The 27,711-nt window shown below is 38.3% G+C and overlaps 1 protein-coding gene across 3 annotated transcripts in view; it reads left to right on the top strand.

The window, feature by feature from the left end:
• Positions 1-27,711, top strand: part of GMDS (GDP-mannose 4,6-dehydratase) — a 427,595-nt gene that overhangs the window by 167,351 nt on the left and 232,533 nt on the right. For all 3 annotated transcript variants that reach the window (XM_074873260.1, XM_074873271.1, XM_074873280.1), the window contains 2 exons: positions 845-1,037; positions 1,896-2,000. In XM_074873260.1, coding sequence (XP_074729361.1) covers positions 845-1,037; positions 1,896-2,000 — 298 coding nt within the window. The remainder of the gene's footprint in view (positions 1-844; positions 1,038-1,895; positions 2,001-27,711) is intronic.

Raw genomic sequence — 27,711 nt, 5'->3', positions numbered from 1 at the left:
TGCAAGGAATAGAATTAATATATTTTTTAAACACTCCAAAAGCTTAAACTCAAGCATTGTCTTGTGGCCTATGTCACAATCAAGCCACAATCATAAAGATGACTGAGAAGTACTGGAGCAGGAAGAAAAAGAGAAGTCTTGGTCCAGCAGTGTGCACAAGTTTATTATCAGACTTTGAAGCATATGTCAGCTGGGGAAGATGTCAGGTTTCTTTTGGATACCTCCACCCTTTGCTCTCCTACTACATCATCCCCCTAACATCTGTGCAAAAGCCACAGCTCTGGTACACCTTAGGTGGGGTTGGGAGTCTCATTTGATAGCAGGTATTTCTAGTCTTCTCTTCATTTTGATGTATGTTTAAACTGCAAAACTTTGGACGTTGTTTAAAGTTTTGGGGGTTTTTTAATACATGTTTATGCTGTCATGCTGTCTGACTAAGCTAACATTTTTTTAAAATTTATTTTGGACTCTTTTAACCAAATTCAAGTGTGTCAAAGTTAGTAAACCCCAGTGAATATTGTGAAAATTCACAGCTGTGGAGATGAGAGAGCGCCTGATAATGCTGCCACTGTGGAGAGGCTTACTCCTTGCTTCACATGGGAAAATAATCCTGAGAGAAAGATCAGGGAACACCAGTCTTTTGGTTCTGCTATTTATGGAACTGCTTGTTTATTCTTAGAAATCCTTTGAGGGTAGTTTTGTAAGCTGAACATCTACTCTGTACAAAAAGTGTCTAGATGGTCTATGACAAGTGATGTATTGCTTTGTTTGGTTGTACATGATCATGGCATGTTCTGGTTCCGGTAGTAAAGTTGGTGGGTTTTTATTTCTTTCTCTCCCCAAGATTTCTTTTGACCTAGCAGAATATACTGCTGATGTGGATGGGGTTGGCACTTTACGGCTCCTAGATGCTATTAAGACCTGTGGCCTTATCAACTCTGTGAAGTTCTACCAAGCCTCCACCAGTGAACTTTTTGGAAAAGTGCAAGAAATCCCGCAAAAGGAGACCACCCCTTTTTACCCAAGATCGCCTTACGGTGAGGATCACTGATGGTGTGTGTAGTGTCTGACTGTCTGTTCTCCCCACTCATGTCTCAGAGCTGAAGTAATTTGGGTGTGAGATTAGAATGACGATAGAGCTAAAGTGACTAGACATGTCGAGAGGCATACCTTTATGAATTACTATATAAAAAGTATTTGCTGCCATTGCCTGGGGGTTGGAAATTAGCATCTCACTTCACAAGACTGTGTTCATTCAGCTCAGAGGTAGAGAGCTCTTGTAGAGAGGGGGGGAAGGGTGGCTCTTCCTTCACAAAGGGTTGTGAGATACCACTGAAGTGATAAAGTTTCATATTTTTTGTTGCCTAAATGAAAAAATTCCCAAGAGCTCACTTCTTCCTTCATGAACTCGCATGAAATTTGAAACACTTATTAAAGCAATGTGCACGGAGGACTTTGGCGATAAAGTTTCAAATCAATTTGAGTGTTAAGGCACCAGATTTTCGCTTTTATTCCTCCAAAGTAATTTTTTTTTTATTAGCAAAGGTCACCACAGTGGCGTATTTCACACGCTCTGGCTGTGTTAATTATATTGTAAAAGAAAAAGTGCTACGCTCCAGTATGCATAAGAAAACAAGTGAGAAGGTGCTCTAACCTTCCTGGCTAGTTCAGAGGCTGCACAGAAAAGGAGGATTTTCCCACTCAGCTGCTGTTTATTGGGCTGGATATTTTTTCCATATGAAATGTGACACATACAGAGAATGAATCACAATCTAATGCACTGTGCTGTTGAACCATGGACTTTACCCTGTGTGTGTGAGAGATGTGTTTGTGTGTCTGTCTGAGCTGTGTACAAACAGAGCAGATATACATAATGCTTTAAATTATTTTTGTAGGGGCAGCAAAACTGTATGCCTACTGGATTGTGGTGAACTTCAGAGAGGCCTACAATCTCTTTGCTGTGAACGGCATCCTCTTCAATCATGAAAGCCCCAGGAGAGGTTAGAAAATCCATGTAAAACTGTTCCCAACTATGCATACATCTGACTGGAAAAATGAAACAATGCATCCGCAGGTTTCATTTAAACTTGCCATAATTCTGTAGGGAGGGTGTCATGACTTGTAGCCTGCTCGTGGCATTTAATGCAGCCCTCCTGGCAGTCTCAGAGCCTGCAGAACAGCAGCTTTCCCTTTCAAGCATCATATTCCATTTTGTAGCCCTCTGACACTGAAGGGAGGCTTGTGTATCTCATTTTGTGTATCGGTGCTTTTGACAGGCTGCAGTAACATCGTAACTGAATTTTCTTTCCCTTTTGATAATAAATTAAAGCTAAAATGTTAAAATGACACATTAAAAGGCAGGTTTTCTAACATATAGGTGGACAACTGCATAACAGATGCAATTTCAGGTGTGACTTGTACTCAAGATTTTTGCTTGCATATAAATGTCAAATTAAGAGACAGAAATAATAGACTCTCTAAATTCATAAGACTAATGAGAGTAGCCTGGTATATTTTTAAAAATTTGTGGATTATGTCCTATAACTTCTGACAAAATGACTTTTAATACATGGCTTTAAAATGCCTTTCTGTTTAATCCTTAATAGCAATGCAACTTAAATTCCACTTAATCATCCCTTTTCCTCTTGCAGTGCTTTGTGAACAATTAATATTTAGTATTTAGTTTGAGTAAGTTGATTAAAAGTCTCTTATACAATGACAGTTCTCCTCTGCCCTTAAAGTACTGTGACTGTGGAAAACACTCTAAAATTGAACTTTAAATTAACACAGAAAACTGGATTCTCAGTGCAGAAGCCTTTTATTGTGGTCTGTGTCTAAATGGAAAATAAATTCAAGTTTTACAGGAAAGCAATTATATAAATTATAGCCTGGCACAAAATATAATAATTTTAATCATACTTACACATATGAAATAGACCATAATTGCAACTCTGCTTAAAAAAAAAAAAAAGAAAGAGAAAAAAGGAGTTGGTGTCAATAGGATTTAAATATCGATTTCAGTCTTTGGGAGTCACAGCTGCGAAACCTCATAGTACGCTGGGTAGGCAGCATTTACAGTAAGTGGTGCATCAAATACTTGGTGTAGAAGTTGTTGCATCACTTCACTGGAGCAAATGGCAGTACAAGTTCAAAACTGAAAGTGAATCAAATTCACTAGATCATTTCATTTAGAAGCCCTAATACTTTGCTTTCTTTTAAACAGTTCACTGCGATATATTCTTGGTGCACTGTAAACTGATGTCAAAATTGCTCTGTGTTATCTTTATGCAATTAAAACATTCCAACCAACATAAAGAATGAGGGAATATGCAGTGACAGATATTAGCTTGGCATGATTTCTAGTACCACTAAGGAGCTACAAGATAAGATGGAAATTATAGAAACACATTTACCACCTGTGTTGCTTCTCTATAGGCTTGTGCCATTTTGAAGGAGGAAATCTTCAGTGCTTGTTGCTCTGACATTTGTTCTAGCTTTGTCACTGCTGCAATGGAGGTTCCAGTTCGAAGTCTCTTTTCAACACATTTAATGTCCCTGTGGAGAACTAAAGTCTGTGGTTTGAAGTCTCAGGCTGTGCTTTTGGTTGTGTGTATGTGCTGGGTGCAGTTTTAAGCCTCTTATGCCACAAACAGGAATCTTGTCTTAGAAATGGTCTCGGTTGGCTTCGTTCATCTTTGAGGGAGTACATGCCATGAAAGCAACTGTAACCACAGCCCAGTACCATTTGCTTAGTGTTTTTATGGGAGAAAGTCTAAAAATTTATACAGAGAAGAAAATGGAAGAGAAGTCATTTCGAGGTTGTTTCTTAATAGCCATTCATCACTTTCCTCATGCTTTTGAAGACTGCAAAGGTACTTTGGGAGGAAAAGAGGATTTAACTGGGATTTCTAATTCCTATGCAGAGATGGTAATACACACAGAAGTTTTAAAATGCCTTATGGTTTGGCCTTTTTTTTTTTTTTTATTCTACTGTTTTCAGAGATTGGGAATATCTAAATAAACCAATACATATTTTATTCTAATATGTCATACCATTATTCCAGTTGGTTTAGTGTTACACTGAATTGATCGAATACAACATCCCATTGATGGTGATACTAAGTGCATCTTGCCTGCACAAAACATAACGCCTGGGAATCAGTGGAGAGCAGAAGGCTGTGACAATGCCACTTGCTGAGGTGCAGAGTTGATCTGTCCTGGTGGACAGTGCATATTTTTTCCCCATATCTGAAGTGTTAATCATATTTCTGAAAATTTCTGTAAGCTTCCTACAGTGAATATATTTATAGGAAAAGACTGTGAAGAGGCAAATCCTAGTATTTCTTGTAGGCAGGGATCCATGTGTTACACTATAAGGCAATGTTAAGGATGGTACCTGGCAGTCTGTGTTGTGGACTGTGATCAAATATGGAAGTATTTGTATTTGAAGTACCAGTACTTATTGTGAAGGACAATGAATTTCAGTTTTCTGCCAAGTGTGTGATGACAGGTGGTCACTGAGGCTGAATTGAACAGACAATTGTAAAGACTTTGCTTTATGATCTCTTTTCATATAGTGTTCAGATATACCACTGGGGCAACAATACATGAGCCTAGTGAAAATGAGAACTCTCTAATCTCAAGAGCTGCTTCCCTGAGAAAGGAATTTAGGAATATACACCTCTTATTTGAGAATACCAGTTCTTCTCCTTAACCTTCCTGGTTTTACCTCAGAAAGGAGCACCAGTAGTTAAACTCATGTAGCCTGTATAATAATGGGAAAGTCTACACAGAGTTCATAAGGGTAAAGAGTGCTTAAGTCTAATATGAGAGGTTTCCTATTTCTTGAAACTACCAAGGCTTCAGAGAAGTGTTGGCTTTGAGAAGCTTGTTTGATTTTGTACTTTTATCTTGCTCTATAAGAGAAAGACTGTAACAGGAGTAGTTCTTAAGATGTGACACTATACTGCAAATCTGAACACTTAAGTTTGCTGTGTGGGCTTGCTTTTAAGTTTGATGTTTCATGTTCTGTCAGCCACAGTGACTTTACAAAAAACACCAGTGATAAATTCCAGGTTAGTTGAACCCACTGTCTGAACCTTACATTTTCATTTGGGAACAGTACAGCATTATTAAATTGAACAAATACTTGGATCCATACTCAAGAGATACATGTGTGTGTAACAACAGATAGTATTATCTAAAATCTCATATGGAGTAAAACGAGTGGCTATGTTAGACTAATCTTAATAAAATATACACCTATTTTGAGCCTTTCTATAGTACTTTCCTTTCTAATTTTTTCTTTATATGTACTGCCTTTCATGTCTTAAGTCACTTTTATAGTTTTATAAGACAAAATAGTCACTTTTAGACCAGTATGTGCTTTTCAGCTCGCATAAATCAACACAGCTGCACCAAAATGAATAAGGTCATGTTGATTTATGCCAGCTGAGGGACTGGCATAGTGCTTCCAGTAATGATCTGGTAATGTAAGATAAGCATAATTTCCCTGCTTTGGGGAAAAGACCTGTATTAGCAGTATACCTGGCTAAAGCTGATTTCTTCAGTTACTTTCATCAATTTTACCCAGGTATAGCTCGAGTGTTTCCTGATTTATGGCAATGCCAAAGGAGAATGGGATCTTCCATTTCTGAAGCTTATTTATTGTCTAAATATGACACTAGCTGGAAAGCAAAATGCTCTCTACAGTGGTAGTAAGCCACAAGGTGACCTCTGTTTCCAAAAATGAACAAACAAAAGAAAACCTAAAAAACTTTCCCAGAATGCTGCTGCGCCTTTTTTTTTTTTTTTCTTGCAAGACAACATTATGAGATACCAAATGGGGGAGGTGGTGGTTGAACATGGCTCCCAGTATTACCAGCGTGGAAATGTCTGCCCTACAGCAATATTGGAAAGGTATTTCTGTTCAGTGAGATGACGGTTTTGACAGTGGAAGAGTGAGGCAATTAGCAAGTTTAGTTTTCAGGAAAGCTGGGTCTCGATCCAAGCCTTTTTTACACAATTGGAAAGATTTCTGTTCTTTTGTTGGGCTCTGGATCTCACTAATACCTTCTTTTCTGAGTGAGAAAGCAAAGTACTTGTTGACAGCATCATTTGTTTCTTCCCAGACAAGTCCTTACTTTTTTTTTCCTCAGTTCTGTGTAAGAAGTTTTCTCAGGTTTACAAGATGTGCCTTTGGATGTCTGAGATAACTTTCTGATTTGGTTAACCACTTCATTGCTTGCCTCATCTGATCTTTATCTGCCAAGATGTACAAACATGTACAGCATGTTTCCTGACACAATGCAACAGAAGTTTTGTTTGTTTTTTGTTGGGCTTTTTTTCCCTAAGTAATAAATACTTTGCCTCCACACATGACATCATTGCGTAGATCATTCAGTAGGGAATTTTTGTTTGTCTGATACCAACCCTGGTAAAGCAGTTGTCATCAGACCATTGCTGTATAGCCAGAGGGAAAGGATACAACTGCTCATTTCTGTGATCTCTTTCAGCCAGGGAGGAAATGGCTAGGTGTTAGATAGCAGGCTGAATGTTGTCAAAGTACATGTAGTAAGATTAAAATGAAAAGAAACCATGATTTAAAGAGAATGGAGAGTGCTCTTTGCTTTTATCGTGCATCTGGATTGGGGGGGTTTGCCAGGGGGAAGAGGGTAAGAAGTTCCCCTACTCACTGTAAATATGTTTGGGTATTCTTTGAATTTGTGGGTTTTGTTGCTACCTATTTTTTTAACAAGCTTTCAGTCTCTCTTTTGCCTCTATTTCATAGAGAAGACAGAAGCAGATGGTGACATCTGCTACTGACTTTTACAAGAAATCCCTACAATCCCTACTGTAACAGCTGCTCTTCTGCGTCTCCTATAAAGAGATGTAGTCAACATCTGCCAGATCTCCCTTTCTCATTTCTTTGGTTGAGGAGACTAATTTCTAGTTTTCTTATGCACTTTCTGTGCAAGAGAAACTTGGTCAACCTAGTACCATTGGAAATACTGGCGGCTTTTGCTGGTGCTGGTTTTGTAAGTTTAGACCTATGAAAGATGTAAGTGTGTAAAATTTTCAGTGCTGAGCTATGTCTCTTTCATTTAATACAAAATTGCCCAACCCACGAGTATATATGAATAGCAAAAGTCAGCAGAGTGTTGTTGCTTGTGTCTTGCTGACTCCTTGCTAGATGGCTAGTATCATCAGGGATCATCTGCCTAGCATACTGAAAACTTGATGGCAAGGTACCATGGCCAATGTAAAAGGAGTTACTCAGACAGTTGTGTGCTATAGAGCAGCCAAGACCGTTTCATGCTTTTTAGTTTGCATGTTTCAACAGAGAAAGCATGCAGTGTCCTGAAGACATGCATTCTTACTGACTTTTTCTCCCTGCTGTGAGACTGATCCTGCTAAGTGATCCATGCAGGTGTTTTCTTATCTACACATGCATTCAAATGTCAGTGGAGATAAATGTGGGCATTAGGGTCTACTTGTACAGATGGATTTGCAGTAATATTGACTGTAATAATAGAGAATTACCAGGTAATACCTCTCTGCTATTTTACCTAAGTACATGTGTTTTCCCCTTGAAAAAGATCTGACATTACAAAATAAGTTAATTCAGTTAATTCTGCTGATGTGGAACCTGATACTGACTAATTAGTATCACATCACAATATATGGAGATTTTTGTCTAATTTTTATGTTGCTAATAAACCATCTTAAACTTCTAGTGTCACTTTCCTAGTACTATCCAATACTGATATATCAAGGCAGTGCAATCACACCAAAATATGAGTGGGCTTCCCTCTGTGAGCTTGTGTTTTAAAAGAAGTAACATACTTCTGAAGTAAGAACTGAAGGCTGAGAACATTTCTGCGTGCCCTCAGCTTTGGGCTTCCAGGTAGTCCAGGTCAGCGCCATGGAACTTGTCACGTATGGGAATAAAACAATCATGTACATGAACTGAATCAGGATATAAAAAAAATATTTTTCTCAAGTGAGTCACTGATGAAGGAAGATGTGGTGTTGAACAGCCTAATTACTGAAATCTTTTTGAATCAGTCTTCACAACGATAGTTTGTGGGAATCCTTACAATCTCTTCATCTTTTTTTCTTTTCAGTCTCGAAGTAGCCCTGATTCTATGCTTCTTATCTGATGCACTTTTCTGGGGTCTATCACCAGTTTATCTAAGTAGTTATGGATATAGCTCATACACAGACTAAGTAATTTCTTGCCTGTGGGTTTAGATTTTTGGAACAGCTGCATTCACAACCCAGATCTCTCCTTGAGCAAATTATTATCTTATCAGATGCATCTTTTTGTCATTAAATCATGTGCTCCCTTGTGGCTTACACTGTGTTGAGAAGAAAGTAGATTGCAGTTTTTGCTATTTTCCATGATTGATTTCAACTTGGTTTTTAATCTCAAAAAAACAACCAAAAAAAAGCAGAGCATCCACACAATTTACAAAATATCAAAACTATCAAATTTAGGAAACCTTACCATGTAACTCTTAACATTTCTGAAGTTATGTTAGCAAATATTAGTGTTAGGTTCTTAAACTAAGAATTTGCAGACTTTTTTTCTCTAATGAAATATCAGCCCAAAACTTTGAAGTGAAATGTTATGGAAGATATGGAAGTCAGCAATGGGAAATGGAGTGGTCAGAGCATGTATCTTACGTGTAGTGTTTTATGGCTTTATTACTGCACAAATTTGTAGCCAGGTTTTTAGAAATAATGTGGTTTAGGTGCCTGTTTCTTTATTTTTTCCCCTTTGTTACATTTACTTATCCCCAGGCAAAACACAATGGAAAGTGTGATTGTTCTGCTTTTTTGCATATGTATAAATGAGAACATGAAGTGAAATAGAGGCAAGAATTGGGAGTTTTATATCTTGCATTTTGCAAGCTATCTTAAAGTGAATGTGGAGTTTGCAGGTCAGAAGAACAGAACTGCCACAGCAGTTTCAGCCAGAAGTCCGTTTAACCCATTAAGTATCCCATTGTCCTTTCTGGAACATTAGGGGAGAGTATAGGAGACAGTATAGATACAGAGTGGTCATCTCAGACCCCAGTAGCTGATGGATAAGAGACCATGCATGAAAGATACACCCCAGTCCACTGCTGCCCCAAACCAGGGCTCTGTTGGAATTCAGTCCAAGCTACTGCACATGAGATCCTTTCTGAAGAAAACCACTTTCGCTGGGGAATAACACCTCCTTTGAATGCACAGTTAAGTTATAGCTCAGGAGCACCCAGAGTCTAGGACAAGAGAGCATACTGCAGGATACAGTTTCCCCAGATGTGGAGACTCAGCCACAGTCAGCCACTTCTGAATTTCTTGGTTTTGTCACTTGAGCTGTTTTTTCTTGCAGTTGCATCTACACATTTGTTTTGTTCTGTTGTGGTTCACTAAGATTTTCTTCTGCATTTTCCCATCAAATTTAAATAGTGTTGCTGTCTTTCTAAAATATTCAGAGGCAAGAAAGGAAAAAGGTCACATCATTATTGCAAGTGGTATGTGGCATGAATGAATCTATCTTACATTGTTGATACTCTTTAAGTAATCAATGTTCAGTATTTTATTCATTGTTATGGTACTATTTCTTAAACTCCTGAAGACTTATGTCTTACTATGATTTTTCACATAAATTCTCTCAAATATATACATTTGTCATGCACTATACTAGTGTAATTCTGCTTTGTCTACTTCCTAATATGTAATCCACATCAGTGTTCCCCTGGGAATATGAAGTAACGACCATTAGAAATTGTTTATGGCTCATCTTCAGAGTGCTGAGTATCACTGCAGAGCTGTTACTAAGTACATGAGACTCTGTAGGCCTTATTCTTCAACATTCAAATTTGGGGCATTATCTACCAGGTGCAGGTTCATATACACAGCTTGTACGTATACAGTGACTGCCACACTTACCAGGCCCATCTTACTATCTGAAACATTTCCTCAGCAGTGTGCATCCTGTTTTCCTGAAAATAGTTCTTCCAAAGGTTGACAATTTCCTTCTCAGTAGAACTCTAGTTACTTTGTCTTGCATAATTTAAAAATTTACTTTAAAAGTAGATCCATTAAAAGTGCATGTTGTTCTGAGAAAGTTATTTGAAATTAACCCACTCAGTCATTTAAGATATGGGAAACTGAACAAGAGATAGACTAATTCACAATAAAACAGTTCCACCATTAGTGGTTCAGAAAACACTGCAGAAGGAAATGACAGCTGATTATTCCACAATAAAGTCTTCAGGATTCATTAAAAAACAAATAAACGAGAAATGCAATGTAAGCAGATGTCACCTCTGATAAGATTCGTCATATAGTGGGATTTTATAGCAGTGTCATAGGAAGGTAAGCTATTTTATCTGAGGTCACAGAGAAGGTTAATGCATTTGGTCAGAGCTTGGTTTGAATTTAGGAACAATTTTTTTTTCTGCCTTGATTGCACTAAGTCTGTACTGAAAGTTCCCAGAAAGTTGTGTTCAAAAATATGAAGCAAAAACACACAGACAAACATTTCATGTATACGTAGTTTAATTTCAGACCATTACATACTTCGTGTACTTTTTGGGGGTGCATGAAAACTTTATGTTTATAAACGTAACCTGTGTCACTTTGAAATAGCTGAAAATCTCAACAGTGGGACAGACCACTGATTTGTGTCAGTCTTGTTCACCTAACTGCAAGTATTTTGAGCAGATTTTAACCTCTGTTACAAAGACTTTATAGCAGTATATAGTCAGTTATATGTGTTTCCCACACTGTTGGTATGTGCACACCTTGCCAACCATGCTAAAATACTTCCTTTACAAGGATTTGCCTTTCATAGACACTTAAAATTTAATTATATGTTCTACTTAATTGTTAGGCACCAATTGGCGAATGAAAGCTACGTCCAAAAGCATGAGTGTTCTCAAACAGTTTACAAGTATTTATTGTAATTAAACCTGATACCACATGTCATTTAGATGTTGCAATATCAGTTGCATATTTTGATCTGTATTGTATGTCACCCCCATAGAATGATAGCTGTTAAAACAAAGGGTTGTGGGTTGCACTTAGCAGGTTTCCCATGAAACCCTTCAGGGTTGCTCTTTGGCATGGGAAAACAAATTAGAACCACACCAACAGAGAGAATACACTATTATGTTTTCTCTGCTTTCTCTTAATTTTAGCCCTAGAACATGTGAGTTTGAGTTAGTTTCCACTGCTATAGAAATACTAGAGGAATGCTGATGGATTTTTATTTTTGATGACGAGAGCTTGATTTCATGACATTAAATCTGAACAGATTTACCAGTTGTAAAAGAATTCTCCAGCAAAGGAACTCAGACCACCAGTTTACATGCTTTTTTTTTTCTCATTTATATTAAAAACCTTACATTAAGGGAGATTTAAGGTGTTTATTCATTGCATCAATATCCATCAATAGGTGGATTGAGAATATTTGTCAGAAGCTTTAAAATAAATTCCTATAGTAATTCCAAGTCTAGGCAGTGTGAATCTGGAAAATTCAGAGCTCATTTTGGATTTAAAACAAATCCAGATGATGTGAGAAAAACACCAGTAACACACAGAAACATTTTACTTTGCATTTCTTTTTAAAAATTTTTGAAACTGTTGCTTTTAAGTTATTAATCTTCTTTGTGCTTTCTTGCTGACACCTTTCTCTTCTCAGCCCCACCTCATGCCCATATTCTGAGTCATTGGTAGGCATGTGTGCATCTATTAGGGATACTTGAATTGCTGGTATGCTCTGCGCTCTCATACTGAGCTCTTATTTGCCACAGACTGTAAAAAAACCAACAAGATCTTTTGTTACAGTTATTGCACTTCTTCAAGATACATGGAGACATGGTGCACCTTCAAAGATCAGGAACAGTCCTTAAACTTCCCAAATTTTGTATAATTCTTGAAAATGGAGTAAACTGAAAATTATCCCTGATCTTAAGCACATTGTTGGTTAGGAATGATCCCAGCAATATACCTAATTTTAAGCATTTATGCTAAAGTGACACTGAATCTTGAGCAAAGCCAGTCCTGTGACCATACCAGGCATTTGAGTTTGGAAATGCTCCATTTTTTCAATACTGTTTGCTTGCATAAATATTGCATGTCATTGAAAATCATGCCAGTAGCTGCTAATTTTAACACGTGTTTTTCAGCAGGAATGTGACTTCCTTTTCTCAAATCCTTGCATTGATTTTTTTATATCCTCTAGGTATGTTATAGGAAAAGTAGGAGATGACAGAAGTGTTCTGTCCCCTCTTTAACAGAGGAAGGGTATAGACTGGTCCTAGCAGTGTGATTTGCTGTCGTGCTGTATTGGGGTAGTCAATCAGGTATTGTGGACAAGCCTCTGCCCTCTCTAAAGCTCTGCCCTAGTCTGAAACTAGGTAATGTATACACTTCTCTTCTGAGTAGCAGAATGGTGTGCCACTGTGTGTCCTGAGCCAAAACCTGCCCAGATGCACTGTGATTTCCGGGTAGTGATTTGAATGATCCAACTTTTAGTGAAAATTATATGTGCTTGTCACACATCTGGACTAGAAGGTGGCTCCACGGGTCTCCTTTGTATTTGGTGTGTCCTCATAGAAATGCTGGTGTTCCAACATTTAGGAGAGGGTCTCTGCCTTCAGCTCAGCATCATCTAGCACCACAGTCCTTGCTGTGTTCTAGTTCATAGTTTCTATTTGCAGTGCTCCTCAGGATTCAGATACTCTGTTTTCTAACACAATTTTACTGTTCTCATAGTCTCAAGTCCATTTCTTTAAATCATTTGCAATGGACACCAGCTAGCTTGTGTTTTGTTTGCATCTTCAGGTGAGCATGCTACTGCGAATGAGCATGTAAACTGAGGATGTAGTACAAATAATAGCATTTTTCTTTAAACCTGTTTGAGTTTCACACACAAAAAAAAAGTGTAGCACATATACAATTCTTTTATTTTCAGCATATTTAATGATCCCTGCAGACCATGCAATATTTAAGAAAACCAGAGCAAGACTGGTGTAACAGTAACTCGGGCTGAGAACTTGAAAGCTTGATTTCATGTAACAGTAGGCAAATGCTACCTTTGCTCCCTAGTTCTGAAAGTACTGGTGTTACTAAAGAACTGGCAGCAGTTTTTGTTATACTGGTGAATCTAAGATCTATTGCCAAAATAGTGTCAGAAAAGTAACTGATAAATAACAGGTCATTATTAAATTTTTATGTGTCTTATAATGATGCTTTTCTTAAGAAAAGTATCATAATCTGCACTTAAAGGAAAAATAAGCTCTTTGTTTTGAAATCATGGGATGAAGCAATTCTGGGTTTGAGTTCATTAGTGTGCTGCAGTTATTGCACAACTTTGGTCTACTTGTAAGTTAGTTAAGTGTCTTCTGTCACTTTGGTTCTACAGGTTCCTTGTGGGTTTAGTGGTGTGGTGATTTCATCGGATTTACCGTCACATTTATAGGCAATGATAACCAGGCATCAACACCCATGAAGAAACCCACAGAATCATCAGTGAATGTTCATTCATTTTTTCCAAAATTATGCATGTGTGTGAGTATGTGAATGATGCTTGAAAATGGCTGCCTGCACATGAAAGCCTGATGAAAGAATTAGTATGTTCAGTAAAATTTTCTGTAAAAGCAGAATAAATCAAAATTGTCCAAAATGATAATGTATATGAGGGTTCATTCAAACTTAATGTTGTTTCTACTGATTAAAATCAGGTAGTTTCCAAAAGGCTTGGTATTGAGTAAAAAAAAATCTGAAATATTTTAACACTTATTTTAAAATATGCTTTTTCTCTAGAGTACTAAGAGGGAGAAAATTAGAACCTTAATCCTCAATGAATTAAGGGAAATGCCTCTTATTATTCTGCAGTCTATCTGGAAAAAAATGCTTATGCAGCCACACGATGCAGTAAATTCTTTTTTGAATGTTTCTGCCTTTTATTATACAGTGTACTATAGCCATGATGCTACAAATACAGAGGCATCTTGATACTTAGAGGCTCTGACTCTAACTCTGGTTCCATCGATTTTAAAAAGAAAGTTATTTCTAGTAAGTGAATAATAGCTCAGTTGCCTTGATCAGATTTTCAAACCTGCTGTTTAATGACAAGAGCATTCAGATTTTTCAAAGCACTGGGAGGCTTACATATTGAAAAGGTGAGCACTTTACAGAAGGATTTCAAGACAGAAACATAATGTTAATAGTTTTAAGAGCACCTGATAATTCCCTACTTCTAAAAGCAGAACTACGTAATGGTGTAGGCAGCAGCTACCTGGAAATGTTTGCTTAGCCTCATTTCCCTTTTACTTTAAAATAATGTTTGTGGGAAAACCTGCTAAGTTTAATGTAATTCATTTAAAAATGAAAAAAATATTGTGTTTCCTGTAGTACAAGAACATGGGCTTGTGATGCTTGCAGAATAACAATAATTTAAAAAACCAAGTAAAACAGCATGAAGAACCAATCAGTGTTTTAGTTCAGATCTGATTTTTCTTGGATTCTGTCTCAAGTCAGTTCAGTTTGGTCAGGTCAATAATTACTTATCTGCCTTGGTATTTCTGAATCAGTTCAAACTGAAAAATACTGAATTTTGAAATGTAAAGGTATGTGATAAGGGAACTTCCTCTGTGAAATTCTGTTAACCAGTTATTCTGATCCAATAATCAGGTATTTTCTTCTTGGTTCCGTTCTGGATTAGGTTCAACAAAGACTTTGGTTCAGGTAACAGCTGTGATTCAGTTCCCATTTTAGGAAAAAAAAAAAAAAAAAAACAGTTAAACGAATTTTCAGTTCAGTTTGACTCTGGGGAAAAAAAACAAGCAACTTTTTTATATTTTGGTGCTGCTTAGTTACATTGTACACTTCACTCTTCTTGGGTAAACTTTTTTGGTTGTAGTATACCTCTGGCCGACATGTGCACTGTACAGTGCTGCAGTATTTGACTGACACGTCAAGGCATATATGGGTTCAAGGAGAAAGATTTTACAGGGATTAAAATAAATTGTGGGAATAATCTCTATTAATTTGGTATGAGGCTGAAGTAGTTTGGAGAGAGCTTCTATTTGTGTCTAGATCCACATGACATTGTGTCTTTGAGAAGATAAAGGAAATGTGGGTATTAAAAAGGGGGGAAAAGGTACAATATAAAGTCTGAATCTTGAACCTGCATTTTTATAACATTATCATATAAAATGGGTAAAGAGAGTACTTTGTCATAAATAAAATACTGTTTACTGAATTCCATTGAACTTCATTTTAGTAAGCTGATATGCTTATAGTGCTGGCTACTTTTAAATCCCTCAGCAAATATTTTTGTCATGTTTAAGTTTATTATTTCTGTATAATTGCTCAGAATTTGATTGTTTTTTCTTTTTCAGCAACTTTTTTTTTGGTTTTCTTTTTAATTGGCAGGTGAGATGTCTGGGGGACACAAGTGGTTTCTTTAGCAACCTCTTCTGAGCTATGCAGAAACATGACTAAGAAACATTTTTTTCTTATGTGCTACATTTTAACTATTTTAAAAGAAACCAATGGGTTGAGAGTTTAAAGATTTTATATAATTTTATCCATATGTACTTCCAGTGTGGATGATATTGATTGGTGTTAACTGATGTGTCACAGTTCAGCTTCATTAGGCATCTGCACAGTTGTGGCACTCAACAGCTCAAGAGATGATGTTGCAGAGTTTATACAGTTCCCTTTTCCAGAACCGTGCTGTGACCATTGCTAGCGCTGTGCCTGGGCACAGGAAGAACAAAAACCAGAATAGGCAGAACCATGCCGCAGGGACTGCAAAAGGACACGATGGCCCCTTTTGTTTGAAACCTTGTTTTGAAACCCCACCCAAAGACACCAGTCTTGCATGTAAATTCACATCCCTGTCCTTTGGTCTCAGTTCTGCCTGTTCCTGGCTCTGTCTCTGGACTTTAACACATCTGTCTCAGGAGGAAGGCCCCTGCTTCCTCAAGAGACTTGGAGAAAACTTCACAAGATCAGTTACCCTCAGCTCATTGTTCCTTTAGGTTTCTTCCCTAGGAGACCAGGTTAAATCTATTGTTATTTGCCCATCACATGACATCAGGCAACTCTGCAGCTGATTACATTTGAGTTGAAATAGCTGTGGAAAAGATGAGGACTCTCTCTCAGATGAAATAACATGTATGTAAAGAAAATCATAAATAAGCTGATTTTTTTCTTAGTAGATCTATCTTGTATCATAACAATTGCCAAAGTGTTTACTCACAGGCGCAAAATACTTAGAGAGTCTCCTTAATCTCCAATTATTGTTGCCCTCTCGTCTTGACCTCTCTTGAAGTGTTTTATAAACAATTTAAAGAATAAATGAAGTATTAGAAACAGTTATTATAGAGCAAGCAAAGTTATTTGCTTTCCTTGAGTGAAGGGATATAATTTATAAAGGACTGATTACACTCATCTGTTTTCTGGGTAGCCTGTAAGTTTACTTTACCATGGCAAGGCAGAATAACAGAGAAATTGTGTCATGGGAGCCAAGTAAGATATTGTAGCGGTAGGAAATCTAATTGCCTTGTTTTACAGCCATTTGTCTTGTCTGTCGTTTCTGTCAAATGATCATTTGAATCAAAAGCGTTTAAAGAGATTTTCTTCCTCTGCAGTAATGAGAACAACAGAGACTTTTATGCTGCAGGACATTCCTACTAGTCTTTCCTCCTCTAACATGGCTACCTGCCAGTCCTTGTTATTATTAAAAGTTGCTTCATTTAGTACACTTTATGAAGTGGCTCTGCCCGGCTTCGTGGCTGTCACTGAGGTTATGAGTCAAGAAGGAGAGCGGGAGTGGGGAACTCTTGATTCAGTGGAGCTTGGCAGCAGAAAAGCAGTTTAAACTGAGAATGTTCATGGATAGCTTTATACTTCAAACCTACTCTTTTCAAGCTATGCATTCATATCAAAAGAAAAATACTGTAGAAAGTGTGTTTAATTTCTTTGCCTTACTGACTTTAACGCATTGCTTCTGCCTTGCCTTTTGTTTACAAAGCTCAGTATTAACAAAACTCCCTCATGAACCACAAGGGTTACCTGGGTGCAGAACCTACTAACAAGGGGTTGGGGTCGAGATTATTTGACTCCAGCTCTCAGAGAGAAGAGCCATTTCCCAGAGGGAATGGCTTAAGGATTTCTGAAGGTCCCTCTGTAAGTCTGCAGGCCGTTCCCACCTCTGCAATGCACTTCTGTCAAGCAGGAATGAAATGGGATGTGAAGGTCCTGGAATCATCAAAACAATGGAGCCTGTTGGCTCCAACACAGCTGGAGCTGGGAAAAAGATGCCTGTTCCTCCTCTCTTACATGGCTTTTTCTGTCTCTTTTCCGATCTCCCTGTGAGGCAGACAGAGTGGAGGCAGTAGAGCAGCAGGGAAGAAGAAAGGGTGACGGTGACTGTCTATTCCACATCAGAGGACAATTTCGTAGTGTTCCTTTGCAATTAAAGAACACTTGTCAACCCTGACATCTGCCAACCACAGTTCTGCAGCCCCTGGAGAACCTTATCTTACTGAATTGCCTTGTTTTCCCAAGCAGATATGAGAGAAGGCAGTGTCATTTCCAAGATCCAAGTGAAGAAATAGGGCAGGATGTTGTTGTAGACACATATACAATCACATCTTCATTTCTAGTACTTCTGGCAAAAGCAGGGAGGATCAGGGAGATACATTCATAACAGACGATTGGTGTCAGCATGATACGATTCAAAAATCCTACAGTAACTCTGTATCCTACATTAATTTTCTTGCAGGTCTAACACCCTTAGAAAATATGCCTTAACATCTCTAAGACACATCTGAACTATTCCTTAGCTTTTACAGTCATCATTTTGAAATAGTAAATTCTGTGGGTAAACATTTGGTACTTTATCACTGAAAGGGTTGGGCCCCTTATTCAGAAGAGTGTGGTCAGAGGAAATCAGAGTTTGAGAGCTGATTCTTCGCCTGCTGCATCTGGAGCCTATGGAGGTGCTCTAGGGAACAAATGTAGATTTGGCTTTGGCTCAAGGGAGGTCCCTTGACATGAGATGACATATGAAGGTTATGCATGTAAGTACCAAACCCTCACACTCCCATACTGTGCAGCATTTCACAGCTGGGAGATAAACAGACCATAGCTGCTTTAAAATAACAGCTATGTTTTTTCTCTGTCTATCTCTGTTTGCTGGGCTATCAGGTCCTTTTTGTTTATTCCTGCCTTGAGTCATCTTCCAGGTCCACGTGTCCTGTAAATCAGGTGTGATACTTTCTGCCAGAGGTCACTTGTACCTGAAACACTGGGCACTGTAAACTTTCATTTAAAACTCTCATGAATAATTGCCAAAAGGTGGTAGCTACAGTATCCCCAATAAATGCACATTATGAATGGTCCTCTTTTTAAGCCTAGAATTCCTTTAAACATGCCTGTTGGGTTTTGAGTACCTGCAGTTAAATGGTGTTGCTTTTGGCAGGACTTGGTGAGCAAATGAGGCATAATCTCTCTGATCTCAGTAGTCTGGTCAGCCAGCCATGACATTCTCAGTGTCTTTTCTTTCTACACCCTGTCTGAACAGAGCCATAGCCCAGGCAGCTCTCAGTGGGGTTGCCAAAGATCACCATGTGCAGTGAAGCAGCAGATGGCAGGACAGTGGAAAATATGCAGTCCCAATCCCTGGGTTCACATGGGGTTCAGGGTTAAATTTCAGAGATTTCCCTCCCTGCTCCTTGAGCCCCTTGATAAACTGTCCTTTGAGAGACAAATACTTCAGTGTGCATTGGGAAACTATGTAAAATTCAGTTTTGGAAGTGGGTTCTAGGTTGCAGCAGGAAATTTAAGAATTCTGTGGCCCCAGCAGTTACAGTCTTCCTCACCATCCAAACACATTAGTGTGGGCATAAAAAATGAGGTAAATATGAATACATCCTGAAAACTCTGAAAGGAAGGAAAAAGGAACATTGCAAACTCAATGAGCTCAAAAATTGTGTAATGACTGAATGAGGGGTGCCTCCACAAACTTAATTCAAACTCATGCCTATATGTTCTGATAAAGCCCTTGTTTCCACTTTTTTTGTTTTTTTTGGGTGTGTTTTTTTTTTTTTTTTTACTGCCACAGGTTCCCTCTTCTTTATTCCTTGCACAGGATGGAGAGTTCTCACCTGAATCACTAGATGTTCAGTCTCGGGGGGCAGAGAGCAAGAAAGGAGTTCTTTGACAGCAGATTTACTCTGTGCTCCTTTCATGGACACTCTTTGAGCCTTGCACTGAGAGTGATTTCATCCTTTTCTGACTCTTCTAGGGTACTTCTCTCTCGTTGTTTCACAAATAATCAAGATACTTACCTTTCTCAAACTACTGTGAAACGTCAGCATTTTAGCCCTGTTTGGGAGGTGAGAAACTAAGGCATAAAAAAAATAAAGTCTGCATTGATTAACTGGTTGATGTTGAGAATAAAACTCCCATCTGTTTGCATCTGAGGGCTTGGTAGTCAATGGGAATATGAGTGACTAAATGAGAAACCTGGGTTTAAATGACTTTCTAAGCACCATTTCAGAATTTGCAGAAAAAAAACAGGCTTTTATTAATTTTTCCATAGCACCATTAATCAGATTGAACTGTGAATCCATCATTTCTTTATCTGCATTTCTTCATCTTTGCTTAACTTCAGACTCCATAAGACCCCCTTCTGTTTCATTTCTCACAAGACAGTAGTCTCTGCTCTCAGAGCAAGTCTGCACAGGGGGCAATCCTATTAGGAAAAAAAATTACAATATGTAATTAATCTACAGGTGTTTTGCAAAACTATCATTGTGCATTCAAAAACCATGCTGGCACACATAATCCTAACTTTTAGTGTTAGAATTCAGTTTTCTTCCTGAACATGTACAGAGTGTGTGTATGCATGTGTGTTTTTCTGAGGGCATGCGCCACTACATATGGGGATATTAAAATTACGTGAAAGGTCCCACTAAAAATACAAAGCCAGGAAATTCAGAATTGGGCTAACTTTCTGTCCTGATTTCACCCTATTGTGCTCAAGTATTGTAGGCATCTCAGAACAGCAGGTGATCTGACTGCCTCTTCTGTTTCTAGAGGAAGTGTAAACTAACTTAAATGGCAAATATCACAAAAACAGGATAACAATGAACTTCAGGACTCCACAAAGGAAGACGTGTTCTTAAAAATACTGATATTAAAACAGTAGTGAGCATGACAAGTTGAACGGCTGTAAATGGACATTTTATTTAGATGCTCTGGTTTTTGCCATTTAGTCACTTTCTAAATGTTTTGTTTCACATTTTCTTATGCAAAATTGTGGTGGTGATTGGATGTGTTAATGGTGGAATGTTTAAATTTGGATTCTTCTTTGTGAACTTAAGTAATCTGACTTCAGTGAAATTGTACCAATTTGTCTTGCCAGAAAACTGAGTTCTCTGGCTGCATATTTATTTTTATTTAATTTATTAATTACACTAGAGAAACACTATTCCCACATGGAGAGAATGCAGGAGAGAGATTTGGTTTCAGTGGCAACATTAGAGAAAGGGAATATTCATTGAAATGTACATACATTTCAAAAAGCTGCTATAATTTTACTGTTTTCCTGTGTTCAAGTGATTTTCTCAGTAAATAACAGCATCCGTTTCTTTGCCTCGGTGCCTTTTTCATTTTAAAGTGAAAATTAACAACATGCCCAGGGTTTGTCCCAGAGGGGGGCTCACTCAGAAATTACTTTTATGCAACCTCTTGATGTATCTTTTCTGCCTGTGGGAGAGCTGCTGCTCTGCCTGGTGGTATTTCCAGTTCAGGGTTTGGGTGTGGAAGCCATAGCACCCTTGCTTAACTTCAGGGTCCCCCGAGAGTGATCATGGGCTGTTCTGAAATAAGGACGTAACTTTTTATGGGAAGTTTTAAGCAACCAGCAGTAACTACAGCTAGGTGAAATAATGTTTTTATTGGCTCTCTGAATACAGGAGGCCAACACAGCTAGGCCAAACATGTCTAAGTCTTTCAGGAGTAGAAGGGACATGCTGTCTTTTTTGGCTTACAGTCTTCCTGGTGTATTGTCAGCTTGTCTCTGCCTTTCCCTCCTATTCTCTTCTTAAACTGTTAGGGTTGAGGGTTTACTTTAGGGTTGGGTTTCCCTCCTCCTCCTCACCCCCACCCCCACCCCACGCCCATTACTTTGAAGCTTGTTTCAAGGGGGGTTGTTATACTACATTTGAGGGGTGTTGCTTTGGTTTTATCCAGGATAATACCTTCCAGTGTTGTCCTGTTCAGTCCTCAGCATCCCCACTTGTCCATGTGCAGAAGCAGAGCTCAGGAAATGAGGACAGCCAGGGCAGGCAGAGTGGGCTGAAAGCACTGTGAGCCGATCTCATACCCCTGGTTACCAACTTGACTGCACGCCACAGCACACACTGTGAAGAATTTTTTTTGACTCTTCTGCCAGAGCCATGCGTTTACTTGATTAGTCTCTTATGAGTCTGAAGTGGTATCTGTGGCTGGAACAATTCATCCTTGTACTGGTAATTGCAGACCATCACAACTCATGATTTGTACATTGAATTGTTGGGATCATTACTGGTGTTGGAGTTGTACTTCTCGCTGCATCCTAGCTGAGAATCTAATTATTCATAACACAGACAATGGAAGGAAATGCAGCACTTTGCATTTTATGTGCGCTGTTCAAGTAGTAGAAAAAATTGTAGTACCTCCTGTATTTGCAGAAGCTGAGATTTCTTTTTCTCCTTCCCTACAGCTCTCACTAGTTCCCACCTTGTTCCTTCTCGATGAGCTCTTTGCCCATGGTTCTTTCCAGCTCCCTGGAAATACAGTTCAACTGTGTTTCAGGACCTCCTCTTGGCAGCTCCAGGACTCCTGTAGCAAAAGGCAGTTTATGAAAACTGAAACACATCTACCAAATAATATATTAAGGGCCTAAAGAGTGCCTTGAGGCCTACCACTGTCGCAAAACTAACCAGTCCTAAGAGAACAACAGTTGAGCAATAAAGCTCAAATGGGGGAGGTACATGGATTTAGGAACATCTTGAGCTATACTGTGTAAGTGTCAAACCTGTCTAGGACTGCTTATTAGTTTGAGTGGGAGACGAAGTTTCAAATAAGTTATTGGGCTGTAGCTAGACCATTTTTCTCTCTTTGAGAAAATATATCACCACTGACTCAGCAAATTTGTCTGCTAGTGTGATTGGTTTTAAGGCTAGCTCTTATTACACTTTTTTGCCTTCAGTAGAAGTTCTTTTTACCCCTGAAATGGGTAAATATCAGTGAAATGACACATTTTATACTTAGAAATTTGCACAATAAAAGTTAGTACTAATATGGGTGCAGAGAAAGACACAGAAGACCTGTGCAAAACTTTTGTTATACCATGACCCACCGCAAGCTAATGTCCCAGCCACCTGGAGAGGCTGAGAGACCAACAAGACTTAGTCCCTCAGAGGTCAGAAGGTCCAAGAAACTGTATTAGTCAGTCATGTGTCACCAGGTAAGATTAAAAGCCTTGCCTGCTTCATCTCAAGGGATTGCTAGGGTAAAGGCTGAACGTCTCAGCTTGAGCCATCAAGCAGCACCTTTTTTGATGTGCTACTGGTTGCTGAGAGGATGGAGGAGGGGAAAAACAGGGAGAAAAGGAGGACAAGGGTGCTAAATTTAAGGGCACAGATGTCTGAACTTTGATAGCTGTTTAATAAGATAAGTTAAAATCCGTTTTTTGTGCAAGTTGCTTTACACTGCATGATATTTTCATTTTGTACAAGTGCTGGATTTTCCTTTTGATTGCATACATTTATAGTTATTGTAGCACCAGTTCAGCAAACCATGTACTTAGCTCCACTTGTTTACACACACTTAAACAATATGGTCTGTGCTGATGGGCAAGCACACTCATGCTTACCCATAGCTCATACATGCAAGGGCTTGTCTAATTCTGTGACAGCTTAAATGAGAGGTTTAATTCAATATCATTAGTTGTACAATTTAAAAAACATGGCTTAAATGAGTGTTAACAACTCAGAGTGGCTAAAGACATTTACCTTTGTTTTAAAAGGTAGTGTGTATGAACTGCGATTAAGAAATCAAAGTGAATAGTTTGGAGCAAAAGGTTAAGTTTTCTGTAAGTGAAACGCTGCTCTGTTTATGTAAGTGCCATTAACAGCATAAACTTGGGAACAGGAATAACACTTTTACATATTGTTTTCTGTATTAATGTTTGGTTTTTCCTTTATAAGAATCTTTGATGCCTCACCTTTTCCTGTTCAGTGTACAGTTCCTGAGGGGAAAATATTTTAATTTAAGAAAAATTATGTGGAGGAAATATACTAAAATAGCACCTTTTGCCCAGCAGTTATTGCTGGTATGTCATCCTATCCTTTTAACAAGCCCATATGATAGTGAGATATGAGATGTGTAATTAGTCCTGAATAAGGGCATTTTGAACCTGAAATCTAATAGCTTTGTGTTACACATTATACATGCAGATTTTCTGCTAATTAAATGTCATTTTTTCACAGTCACTTTAGAGGACTGCTGCTGTGTAGTCATAGAAATCATCCTGTCATTGTTCTTTGGGAGGTGGAAACCCGTATCTGTATGCAAAACAGTCTTGAAGAGTTTAAAGCCCTGATGACAGATCCCCAGTAGAGGGTTAGCTCCACTGAATCACAGGGGATCGTGGCTCGCTGTGCTGTGACAAATGTCACCTATAAGTCTCATCCTCTGGAGGTGGTTGGCAGGTCTCTCACCCTACTTCCATGTGCTCATGGGGCTTACTAGTTGTCCCTCCAGGTAAGCTTTTGCTATCTATCCGCTGACTGGGAAAAGGAGAAGTCTCCCTACTTTCTGCATTCCCTCTCAATTTCTGTACCCTGTCGTTCCTCACAAGATTGTCTCTCACACTTATTTTCCCCTCAATTATAAAAATCATTAAGTTTTGTTCCCTCCATGCCTGGTTCATATGACTTCCTGTTGCCCTCAGCTGTCCAAATGTTCTCAGTGTGCATGTGTGTGTTGGGGCAGAGGTACCCTTGGGCTGAAGAGCATCAACCCCCTCCCATGTGCTGCCCTCCCGCTGCTGGTGCTTCCTACCTCTGCACGCCTTTACCTTTCTGCCTCAATCTTCTAATTGTTAAAATACATGTAGTAGTTTATTTTCCATCACCTAAGAAATTCCATCAAAAAGTGTGGTGCAAATGGAAAATAGGGCCAAGCAGACTTAACACATCTTACTTCTGACATTGGAAAGTTCAAAATGAATGTCAATATATTATAAAATGAAATAATTTAATTGATATGCCAATTAATGTCTTTGTTAGCAATATTTAAAGGAATTAGAACCACTTCATTTTACTGAAATCACACATTTCAAATACCAAATGAGGATCACTTGATAAGGAGGGACAGTTTTATCCTCATGTTATTGGACCGCTGCTTTCAATCTGTGATCTGTGGATTTTATTGTTACCTGATTATTTCCCAGGGGATTGATGAATAATAACCTTTAGAAACCTATTTATCAGTAGCTTTATCTTTCCTGTTTAGAGGTCTCAAGTGTCCATTGGAAAATAGTTGGGGTACATAAACTGAAAGTGTTTGAAAAACATTGCAAATGTCGTAAAAATCTGAGAAACCCACTATCGTAAGGTACTATTGCAATTTTAAAGGACAGAGAAAGAGATTGGAAATATTATAATGAAGCACAGTATTTCCAGCTATGCTATACAGGATTGAAATGTAAGGATTAAAGCACTATATCTCATGTTTCAGGAAATAAAATGATTTATTGCTTAGGTCAGGAAGATGTTTCCCATGCAGTGCATGACTTTACAATGAGTTGCTTATGAATCATATTGCCCTTATTTTATATATATTTCATTTTGCAAAAATCTGATTGTGGACTTTCTGGCAAGCTCATCTAAATGTAGCTGTACTTGCTGTGTAAAATTTGAAGGATATTATAAAGAGCTGGGATTTTTTCCTTTGTTTCCAAACAGTGACGTTTCTACTTTGTATAATTGTTGTTGTAAGAACAATTTGTTGTTTTAAATTGAGAGTGGAATCACAATTAAAATACATGAGTGTTTAACATATACTAAGTAGCTGCTTTACTAGTTTTACCAAAATGCAGTACTGTATCACTTGTTTCAATCAAGATACAGTTAAAAATTCCATTTAAACTCAAAATATGGAAGGTTAACTTAAGGATCTGTAACTTGATTTTTCATCTTGTTTGCACTGACATAACTCCATTGACTTCAGAATAATTGTTATTGATTTTTATCAATAAAGGAGACTCTGGACTTCTTTTCTTAGAAAAACTGTGTGTCGCTTTGGTTTTTAATTTCAGCTTGTTACAAAAATGGAAAAGCTTCTCATAGAATGGAAATTATGAGCAGTGTGGATTTTCAGGCAATCAAAACATTTTAATGATCTCATTAAATGTATCATTTACTACATATATATGTTAAAAGAAATATGTTCCTTTGGGTTAGTAGAAACACTGGATACAGAATGGGTTTGAACATGTTAGGCTTCCACTAGAATCTATGCCAGAACTGTAGAGACTTGGATAAAAAAAAAACCAAAACCACCCTTTTTCTTGTGCCAGCACCTTTAGAGACAGAAATCTTTTTATCATATTTTATGCAAAACAAAGAAAAAGATGTTATGGCAACTTAATAGACTACTAGGACTGCATCTCAGCTGATAGATAAGTATTGCTGTTAAATGCTATCAGACTGTTATTCTGTGATATTACTAGGATTAATGACGGATTTTCTTATGCATGAAACAACTAGTGTTATACATAGATAGCAGTCTTCTAAGACCACAGTTTTGTCATCTGTTGAGTTTTGTATGTAGCCTTGAGAGCTTGGAAAATGACATTTCTTGAAAAGAAATAGTTACTATAACAGTGGCTCTTAAAGCTGCTTCATCCATTTGGCTGCCTCTTATAAACCACAGATTCTAGAGAAAAACACCCACTTCAAAGAGCCAGTTTCCTGATGATACACCAAGGGTGAAATCCCAGTGCTGATGAAAGGGATGGAGTACTGATGCAGATTTTTTTTTGCTCGGGGCATCCAGCTTTGGAACTGTAGGTGCATTGAGAGCATGCTTCCTAAAGCAATAGTTTTAAATATGTGTTAATGAGAGATGTGTCCAGCTTTCAAAACAGTATCTTTGCCAGATGTAGGCAGCATCCTTCTCAGAGGGATGAGCTGTGTGAGCTGTTTTCCACCCTGACCCAGGCATCACAGCAGGCGACAGGCCTGGACTGGAGAGCCGATGCTATTGCATTCAATATATCTCTGCTATTTCTTCTGATTGTAATATTGTTCCTATAATGGTTTGCTGACAAGTTATATGTTTTACAGATCAGGTCTGCTTGATGAGGAATCCTTGCTTAAAATCATACCTACGATAAATCGGGTTTGCAAATCAGACCTTATGGTTCCTATTGGAACGCTAATGATCTCAGAGGGAGGGCTTGGGTTTTGAAAACAAATCTGAGCTAATGCTCAGGGTTCCTGAAAGAGCTGTTAATATCATGAAAACTCATGTTTAAGGCCTCTTTTAAAATGTAAAAACTTGTCAGGCCCTGCTCAACCAAGGCTGCTTGGAACTGCTGAAATGTGCGGACACACCAAAGCAACGTTTGGCCAGATCTCTGCTGTTGCAGTACAGCAATTCCAGTGCTGTCAGTAGCTATGCAAACCAGAGCATAATGTGGCCCATCATGGTTTGGATGTATTTGCTGCATAGATAACTATGCAAGGCAGTTAGCCCAGCATCCTTGGCCCTACTGAGGGAGCAAGAATGACTCTTCTCTTGGTTACTGTAGGAGAGTGAGCTCCCAGAACTGTGCCACCCTCACACATTTTGAAAAAGTTTTCAAATAAGTCAAAATACATCACAAATTTAATAGAGTTTTGAACACTCCATGTTCATTTGTACTAGGTGTGAGCAGAGGTGTGTCTTACAAAACCTCTGAACTGAGGAGGCAGTACAAAGCCAGGAGACAAGTGTGGGACTTGGACATCTGTCTTCCCCACCAATCTAAGCTAGTTTCTGTTTCTAGCACCAACACATTTCCATGTGAATTAGAAATGTTAGTAGCCCAATAAAGGAGGCCTTATTCAGCAGTGATAGCTAGTGGCATTTTAACTGCTGCATCATACTGATCCAATGAAAATCAATATAAAGGGTGAACTGGTTTAACACACCAGCAGCTCTGTTGATACTCTTGCTGGCACTAACTGGCCATTCTGTGGATGAAAATGCTCTTGTCGTTCAACATTAGAAAGTCCTCAGTGCCTCCTGAGGAAGAAGGAAGCTAACCATTTCTGTGTCTCAAAAGGTACTTTGTATTCAGTTATATAAAGATATCTGTAGCACTCTGCTTAGGCCTTTTAGATAGAATCATTCCTGAGGGAAGAGACATTGCCAAGTTTCATGCCAAAGCAAGATTTTATAGTTTGATTGCAAACCCCTAGGTCAGGACTTTATAATGGAAATGCTGACATAGCCTTAACTATTTTGTATGACTCCAGTGGGCATCAGCTTAAATTCTAGTTATGATGTGCATTTAATGGCATGGGATCAAACATATTGTGTAATGGGATATTTTAAGATACTGTGTTTGAAGAGAATTGGTATTTAAACATTATT

Source organism: Strix uralensis, chromosome 1, assembly GCF_047716275.1.
Source record: "Strix uralensis isolate ZFMK-TIS-50842 chromosome 1, bStrUra1, whole genome shotgun sequence".
In the NCBI taxonomy this organism is placed as follows: domain Eukaryota; kingdom Metazoa; phylum Chordata; class Aves; order Strigiformes; family Strigidae; genus Strix; species Strix uralensis.
This window is presented reverse-complemented; position numbering and strand designations above follow the sequence as displayed.